This window comes from Canis lupus, chromosome 11, assembly GCF_011100685.1.
Source record: "Canis lupus familiaris isolate Mischka breed German Shepherd chromosome 11, alternate assembly UU_Cfam_GSD_1.0, whole genome shotgun sequence".
Lineage (NCBI taxonomy): Eukaryota > Metazoa > Chordata > Mammalia > Carnivora > Canidae > Canis > Canis lupus.
The window spans coordinates 23,766,567-23,775,152 of record NC_049232.1 but is presented as its reverse complement, the minus strand read 5'-3'; the positions used below and the strand labels follow the sequence as shown (position 1 = coordinate 23,775,152).

Below are 8,586 nucleotides of genomic sequence, written 5' to 3'. Positions count from 1 at the left end.
ACTGGAGACTTGGGGCCGGGGGACAGGCAGGCAGGAGTTCAAGCCATCAGTACCTTCCATGCCCAGGGACAGCATAGGTCTTCCCACTTGCTGTATGTCACTTTAAGACACAGGGTGTGATAAAACCCCCAGCTCTGAACCCACCCATATTCCACTCTTCTCTGCTTCAGGATCCCTGTGAATGTGGCAAAGAGCAAACTTCCCATTGTTAGGAGAGATTTTTAAAGGACTCCAAAGACATGGTAAGAAGGAAAAATTTAAAAGAATAAAATCCCCAAACCATATGGATTAGATTTTCTCAAAAATAGAGATTTGCTAAGTGACAAAAGCTGTGGCAAGGGGAGATGGCTCAGGAGAGCCAGCCTTAAATGAGGGTCAAGCCCACTTGGGACAGGGCCAGAGGGGAAGCCACCCACTGCCCCAAGCCTGCACAGTTCTGCTGCAGCTGGGTCTGCTGTGACATCAGCCGGCTGCCTCTCCACCACAGAGTAACTGCCTGCCACAGCCACACCTTCTCCCTCCTGCGTGCCAGCCTTAGTGAGCAAGCTCTCAGCCCCTGAATCACCAGAACTCTGTACCTTGTATCATAGCATTAGGGTAGCCAGTCCAAGAGGTAGGCAGCCTCTTGGCCTGCCAGTCCAAGAGGACTCCCAGTACTTACCATTCATGCCCTTGTGAGGTCCCTTTCCATGCTGAGTGACTGCTAATCTGTGTGACCAACAGAGTACGGCAAAGGTGATAATGTGGGGCTCTTGAAGCTAAGCCGTAGTAGACATTGCAGCTCTGTCTTGGTTTCTGGGATCATGTGCTCTGAAGGAAGCCAGTCACCATGCTGGGAGGCCAGGCCTCAGCCCTGTGGTGAGGCCCACAAGGTGAAGGACAGAAGCCCTTCCCCAAACCACCAGCCTTGGGAGTGTGCAAGCAGAGCCTTCAGCCCCCATCAAGCCCTTGGATGACTGTGGCCCTGGCCAATACTCTGACTGCAACTTCACAACAAACCCCAAGCCAGAACCACCCAGCCAAGTTGCTGCCAGGTTCCCGACCCTTACAACAGAGAGAAAATAAATGTAGGTTGTTATTGTAGGTCACTAAGCTCTGAGATAACTTATTACACAGAATTAGAGATCTGATAAAAGTAGCATAAGCATAATTTTAATGTTTATTATGATCTAAGCATGACGGTCAAGAGCATGCCGTCTAGGGATATATTCAGAGTCTGGCTCGACTGCTCTCTGGCTCTGTCTTCACTTGGCCATTTAATCAACTGTGCCTAGACGTTCTTATCTGTGAAATGGGAGTGCCAGTTGTACCTAAATGAAGTCATTCTCAACTCAAAGCCAGTGTGTGTACTCAGCCCTGTGGCTGGCACAGGGTAAACAACAGAAATTAGCTCTTACCACCGCCACGGCCCCTGTATCCTGACCTGTTTTTGTGCATGTCTGTCAGAACAACTCCTAGCTGATGCCAGCTGGACCAATGAGCAGCCAGCACTGCTCTTCCAGATAAGCCCATTCCCTTACCCAGGACCTCTTTGGCCCCACACTTCTTGCAAACTGCTCACTCCAGAAAACTCTGTCTTGAAAATCTGGAGGTTCTCTTTGGTGTGCGAGCCAGTCAGGTTTGTCCAGCTCCCTCAGGAGGGCTGGCAGGTGGCCACAGGGCTCCTGGCCCTGCTGATGCTTGGGAGGCCCCCTCACATGGGAAGAGGGAGCCACATGGCCCACCCAGGGATACCAGCTGGCCAGACCCAGGCCTATTGAGCATAACAGGGGAAAGACCAACCCATCATCCCCTCCAAATATAAGATCAAGGAGTCTTCCAGCAAGGACACCTAAATTTCTTCACCATACTGTTAACCCAGCCCACAGAGAAGTCATACGAGTGCCTCAGAAATACAAAAAAAAAAAAAAAAAAAAAGCATTTTTTTTTAAAAAAAAGCATTTTTAAAAAGAAATTCTTGAATACAACTGAAGCAAGGCCAACTGATTTCTCTCAAGCGTCCTTTCAACTTTGCCATCCTCAGGAAGACTGCAGCTGAGGGTGTCCTCCTGGGTGAACAAACAGGATCCAGCTATTAGGCATTGTGTGGGTCAGAGGGGAGGAGACATGAACCCAAGGTCACGGGGAAGAGTGGTTATGAACATTGGTACCAAGAGACTGGGGCAGAAGCCACGGTTCACAGCCCCAGGAGTGGGTGGGGTGGGTGAGCATGTGCTGTTATCATGACCATGGGCGTTAGCCTCAGGGCCATCCACCATGGTATGGGTGCGTCTGGGGTGTGGGGTCAGGCAGGAATACCAGGAAACGTTATCCCCAGAGGTCAGGAAGGCAGGTCTTCATGTAGATGTGTGTTAGGTTTCTTTCCCCTGTCTGCCTCTCCAAAGCTCAGTGAGCTGGAGAAGGAAAGGGAGCAAGGAGGAAAGGCAAGGTGGGCCCCCCCCTGGGGGGCTTGATGGGAGGAGGGGGGCTTGAAGACTCACGGAGGAGCAGTTTTATATACTTAGGCCCCAAGGACAGACAGACCTGGGTATGAATCCCAGCTCCACTGTTTGCAGGCTGCGTGAGCCCAGGCAAGCAATTTACCTCTCTGAGCCTGTTTCTTCATCTGGAGAATGGAGCTGACACAAGTATCTATCCCTAAGGATTACAAAGATGGCCCAACACCTAGCAAATGCTCAATAAATGGAAGCTGCCCATATTTCTCCAAAGAACCCCATTAGTGCATCAATTCCAACCCTCGTAGTGAAGTTATTTATTTATTTATTTATTTATTTATTTATTTTTTTATTTATTTAGTCAGTCAGTCAGTCAGTCAGTCAGTCTCTGGTCTGTATCCCTTGGTTGTTGGGTGACCCTGCTCCCTCCCTCTGACCTTGGGACATGCTGTAGCAGAACCAGGACCTTAGGGAGGCCTGAGTGCTGGGCCAGGAAGACATCCCCTTTCTGGAGCTGTTTTGGGGCTGCTGCTTGCCATTTGTCATCTGGCAGTTTTTCTAGCTAGGAGGGCCAGGAGAGCACCCGGAGCTGCAGGGTCACTTCCCGAGGCTGCATGGGGGCACAGGCTGAGCATCTCCCCTCTACTCCCCCAGGGTGTGAGGCTGCACACTGTCAGGGCACAGGGCCCTCTTGTTTGGGGCCCCTACCCAAGGAGACTTAGAGGAGGCTGGAAAGGTCTGCCAGTGTTTGGGCTCCTCCTGACACCTGTGTGGGTCACAGACACTGACACACAGGGTCCCAGGCCAGTTCAGGGAGCCTCACCCCCAGCCACCTTCACCTCTTGCTCGTAAGTAAGTACTAGGCTCCATTCTTCGGTGGCTCTTGCTGCTCACAGCAGCTCCTGCTCCCTCACACTATGGCTGCACCAGGCCTGGGCAGCTCCCCTGTGGGCCCCCCCGCTCCCCGATGGAGAGGTGGGAGGCCCAGGGCTGGTGTGTAGCTCCTCCTCTGGGGTTCTGTAGTAAGGCACGAATCCCGAGGCACAAAGGGCTTGGCTCCTGAAGGCAGCATCACTGGAGAGGGGGACAGTCGGGCTGCTGTCACGGGAGCACCCTGCCGAGAGCAGCAGGATGGGGCAGCAGGGTGGTGAATGTAAGGACCCGGGGACAACATCTGGGCTTGCCAGGACAGCCTGTGTGGGAAGGAGACAAGATGGTCAGCAAGATGGTCAGCCAGGCTCACAGCTTCAGTTGGAAATCCAGAACTGGCCCTGTGTCTGCAACTCCAGGACGGTGGGGGCAGCAGGCAGGCTGCATGCCTGTGCAGATTGGGGAGCAGTAAAGAGTATTGTTCACCCCTCTGCACCTCCCAGCAGGAAGGAGTGTATCTGGGACTGGAACCCACTCATCCTGCCTGCTCCATCTTTGCAGTCATGACATGGCACCAGCTTTGTGATGTGACAGGGCACAGGCTAGGGGTCAGATCCCAGCACTTGCTAGCGACATCTCTGGCCAGTCATTTAACATCTCTGAGGCTCATTTTTCTCATCCATAAAATGGGAATAACACTTACTGGGACAAGTGAGGTGATGTACATGGAGTATCTGTCTGGGTGCCTAGCGAGACATGAGGACTAAGCAGATGTTTCTATCTGGGAACAGAGGCTAAGCCTGGCGTGTGACCACAGTACTGGACATCACCCTCACAGTGGCTCTAAGAGCAGCTCTACCGTTGCCTCTCTTCTGCAGGAAATTGCAGCTCAAGGGGCTTGAACACATTCCCCAGGCCACCCCCACCAAGTACGGGGACTAAGCGAGCTGGTCTGCCTACAGCCTCTGTACCCACTGTTCCAGGAGCCCCCATGGACCTCCATAGGGGTCCTGCCTGGCTTACTGTGTGGGGCCCTGGGGCGGAGGCCTGCAGGGGGTCCAGGGGCCCCAGGGCTGCTCTCCTACTCACGGAGCACCTGCAGCTGCCTGTCAACCTGCAGAAACAGCCAACCAGTGCCTCCTTCGTGAGGCGTAGTTCTTGGGAGCTCTGACAGGATCCACCAGGAAGGCCCAGGCAGGGGAAACTCTCCTCCTTGGAGCGGTAGTGAGGGAAGAACCCGCTGGGTGGTTCCAGGTCCTCAGGCGTGTTCTGGTCTCCACCTCGGTCCCTGCATACCTGGGGCCGTGAGGCCGGCTCCTCCACAGCCAGGAGCTTCCCATAGGTGCGGAAGAAGGGCAGGTACTCCCAGGCCAACGGGGACCCATGGGAGAGGCCAAGGCTACCAAGAGGCCCGCTGTTGCTTGAGTGGCTGGCCTGTAGGTGCTGGGGCCGGGGCTCTGAGCCATCGTCCTCCAGGTGGCTCCGGGAGACTGATAGCCTGGGCTCAGACTCACTGCTCTTCTGGGATGACTGGGAAGAGAAGGGTGTCCCACCAGTCATGGTAGCCCAGCTCCCCAATCCTGAGCCTCCTCTCCATTCCTGCCAATACTGGAAGCAAGAGGGGTCCTTCCCTCCAAAGCCTAAACCTGAGTGCAAGTCTCCTTCATTAGAATCCAGCAGAGGCTTACCCAGAGCCCTGGAGGACCTGGCCCTGCCACCACCAGTACCCTGCCTACCTGCTCACTCCATTCTGTACACACCTGTCTCCTTGTCCTTCCTCGGTCATGCCAAGCTTGGCCCAGCTGTAGAGCCTATGCCCAGGTCTGCCTTCCTCCTCTCAGTTCAGAGGAGCCTTTCTAACCCCCGCCTCCCTCCACCCCTCACACCTCCCACACTGGAATGTTCTTGCTCTGTGGCCGGCCTGTTCTGGGGTATGGTGGTCTTGTCTGTCTGGTGCTTCTGGCTCATTGCAGGCCTGTAATTGATACTTTTCCAATGAATGACTGGGTAATCTGCTGACTCTCAAGTCATCTCACGTTCCTTTCATTGTCCTGTCCAGCCACACAGACCTCTTGGTCCTTCTCACTTGCCAAGCAGCCTCCTGCCACAGGGCCTTTGCACATGCTAATTCTCTTGCCTAGACTTTCTTCCTTTGCCTTTTCCCTGGTTGACAACTTCGACCCTTGGCTCCAGGCCACATCCTGTACTCCCCCGGTTTAGCTGCATCACTCTGTTGCTGACTCCCACTACCCCAATGCCCCTCATCCAGAGTACCCCCTCCTCTGCTATGAAACATTCATTGTCATGGTTACTTGATTAATGTCTCTCATCTCACTAGTTACAAATTCCACTGAGGCAAGACCCATCTGTCTCCTGTATTCTCAGAGCTTGGAACAGCCCTGGCATATGGCAGGTACCAAACAGAGGAATAAAGGAATAGAAGGTGGGAGGGAAAGGAGGAGGAAGAGAATATTAAACCGGGTTTGGCTAAAAACAAATTCCTTGCCAGACTCCATGTTGACAGGAAGGGGAAGATATGTCTTACAGGGCAGTTGGAGAGGGGAGTGAGGAATTCCTTCCCAGGCCCAGAGGGGACTCAGATGCCCAGGAGACCTGTCAGCATCCTCCACCTTTGACTGTCAGGGTCAGACCCAGAGCCCATGCGTACATGTGAGGCCTAGGGGACTCTGTGGACTCTCAGTCCTACAGGAAGGGCCTATGGTCTGGCTCTGGCTTTCTTGATCCTTGCTGGGGCCTCTGGCCTTAAGGTTCCTCCCCAACCCCATGCCATGTGGTCATGTATGTGACCTAGTTCCTCGTGTGCAGCTTAACCACCGTTGTCCCCACTGCAAGTCCTAACCCTGGGTAAGAGCCCAGGGTCCCACAGAGCGAGAGTTCCTGAAGAGCAGGGACCAGGGCCCCTCTCCGAGTCCTGGTGCCCAGCTCAGGGCCACCTGTGCTAAGTTTCTGCCACTACCCAGACACCCCACGGGACCTCTGCAGTCCTCTCTTTTGGGCAGTCCACAGGAGCCTGGTTCCAGCTTTGCTGGGCACAGGAAACAAGACAGGCTAGATGTGGTGCCAGGGTGTGAGGCTGACTGTGCCCTACTCCAAAGCCTGTGCTCTTTTCACCATGACCTATGTGGTATTGTGGTCTGAACTGTGTACCCCATAAGATAAGTACCCATGGTCCCTGTGAATGCAACCTTATTTAGAAATTGACTCCTTGCAGATACAATCAAGTTGAGGTAGAGGCCATACTGGATTCGGGTGGCCCTAAATCTAATGACTGCTGTCCTTATGAGGGAAATTTGGACACAGACACAGGGGGAGCATCATATGACACTGGGAGCAGAGACTGAAGTGGTGTTGCCACAAGCCGAGAGCCAAGGATCGCCAGGAGCCACCAGAAACGAGAGGCAGGGAACACATTGTCCTTGACCCCCCAAGAAGGAACCTGCCTTCAGAACAGTGCAAGAATACATTTGTGTTATATTAAGCCACCTGGTTTGTGGTGATTCATTCCCTGCTCCAGGACACTAAGACATACAGGTGGGTCAGATGGCAGGTTGTGCAGGTGAAGGGATTGGCCACAACAACAAAGGTTCTCCTGACACTTCCTCCTGAGCAGCTTATGCAGAGAAGCCCATCACTATGACTGCGGTGTCCCTGCAGAGGCTGGGTTCCCCAAGGCCTTACCCTTCCTGCCATCCAGTGGTGCTGGCTCAGCAGCTCACCCACATCTGAGTCTTCCCCGCCTGGGTCCTGGCTCCACCTCACCTGTGGGTCCTGGGCTGATGGAGGCCAGGCATGCACCCACCTGCTCTCCAGAGAGGCTAGGCAAAGTGGCACAAGCCCAAGGCCACTTAGGCTATGCCCTCATCACTTCCTCCAGCACCCATTCTGGAGCCAGCAGGAGCCCCCAGCTGTGACGTGATCAAAGCTAATCTTCAAACTCTGGCTGAAAAGACAAAGCTGCCTTTGGCAGGTCCCTTCCTCCTGGCCTGCTCTTCACCCTGGCAAGTCCCCCTCTACCTGTCAGAGAAGATTCTACCGTGAAGTCACAAGGCCTGGTGCCAGGCAAGAAAGCCAGATGGAGATGGTTACCATGGAGACTCCTGCCCAAGCGCCCAACACCTGTGATCATCACCTGCCTCTAATTCGGCTTAATCCAGATCTCCCCAGAGACTTGGGGGGAGACAAAGAGGAGGCAGACATCTTCCGGAATCAGATCGGCTCTCCGTGACAAGGCCAGTGAGCTGGCTCAGGGACTTGTGCCCAGAGACTCAGAGAGGGTCCCAGCACCTCCCATGGAAGGTGAGGAGGGGCCCCAAGGATCCATGCTGTTGCCCAGGGCTGCCTGGCCCCCTGCTTACCTGGGTGCCTCAGTCCCCTTGGGTCTCTGCTCTCGACACTTGATTTCGGCCCCCTTTCCTCTGTAAGTCTTCCCCAGGGAGCAAGAGGTGAGAGGGTAGAAGACTTGCTTAGGCTGAATGCCCGCTTTCCCCCACAGAGCCATCATCCTCGGCTTCTGTCCAAGGCCCGACGCTCCTGCTCAGAGGGAAGAGACTAGCATTTGTTGTCAGCTACCAAGCCGGGTGTTCCCCACATGCGGTGCCCCCTCCAGCCCTAAGTCATGAACAGTTACCACTGTTGTGCCATGTTACAGGCTGGGGAGTCAAGTCTCAGTGCCGGGATGGCCTTTTGCCCTAGGGCAAGAATAGGAGAGCCTTGACACACCAATACACCACCGAGGGCTCGTATGGCCAGGACCTCAGGCACCCCAGTGCTGGATTCCAAGCACAGTGGGACCCAGCCACATTCCCTGGGCCCAAGCGACACCAACCTCATCCCCACCCTGGGCCATTAAAGCTTGCTTTTCTTGTTTTATAGACTTAACTCTTTAATCCACATGGTATTTCTGTAAGTGGTAATAGAGGAGGCTCTAATTCTGTTTTATATTTTCAGTTATGTATGTTGATCCAACATCATTTATGAATAATTTATTTCTTCACCCACCTGATTTGAAATACCAGAGTAACCACTTTCAAAATTCTTAACTATTATAAACTCAAGTTAGTTTCTCAGATTTATTTATTGTTCTGTCCCTCTCTGTCTCTCTTGGTACCAACACCATATTGTCTTGAGCTCTTTAGTTTTATAATTCTAATTCATTAAACAGTCAATTATTTATTGTAAAGAGAGAAAGAGAGAGAAAGTGAGCAAGCAGGAGGAGGGGGAGGGACTCTCAAGGTCAGAGCCTGACACAGGGTTCAATCCC

At 53.5% G+C, this 8,586-nt stretch overlaps 1 protein-coding gene and 1 long non-coding RNA gene across 4 annotated transcripts; one reads left to right on the top strand and one right to left on the bottom strand.

Annotated features, from left to right (window-relative positions):
* Positions 1 to 2,767: 2,767 nt before the first annotated feature.
* LOC119863907 lies at positions 2,768 to 7,474 on the bottom strand. Of its 3 annotated transcripts, XM_038552221.1 has the most exons (3): positions 7,005 to 7,474; positions 4,395 to 4,835; positions 2,768 to 3,628 (listed from the first exon to the last, which is right to left on the bottom strand). In XM_038552221.1, the coding sequence occupies exons 1-3, from the start codon at positions 7,014 to 7,016 to the stop codon at positions 3,326 to 3,328; spliced, it is 756 nt and encodes a 251-aa protein (XP_038408149.1). In that variant the 5' UTR covers positions 7,017 to 7,474; the 3' UTR covers positions 2,768 to 3,325. The 3 variants fall into 3 exon arrangements, with proteins under 3 accessions (XP_038408149.1, XP_038408148.1, XP_038408150.1); XM_038552220.1 differs by lacking the exon at positions 7,005 to 7,474 and having other exon boundaries at positions 4,395 to 6,998; XM_038552222.1 differs by lacking the exon at positions 7,005 to 7,474 and having other exon boundaries at positions 4,402 to 6,998.
* Positions 7,390 to 8,195, top strand: LOC102152598. Its single transcript, XR_005366704.1, has 2 exons — positions 7,390 to 7,622; positions 7,819 to 8,195. It is a non-coding gene; the product is annotated as an uncharacterized LOC102152598 (long non-coding RNA).
* The last annotated feature ends 391 nt before the right edge of the window (positions 8,196 to 8,586 follow it).

Excerpts from the sequence above, each read along its gene's own strand:
- LOC119863907 (XM_038552220.1), bottom strand. The coding sequence starts at position 4,865 with ATGACTGGTGGGACACCCTTCTCTTCCCAGTCATCCCAGAAGAGCAGT. Across the intron at positions 3,629-4,394 it reads CAGGCAGCTGCAGGTGCTCC|GCTGTCCTGGCAAGCCCAGA; the intron begins GTGAGTAGGAGA and ends CTTCCCACACAG.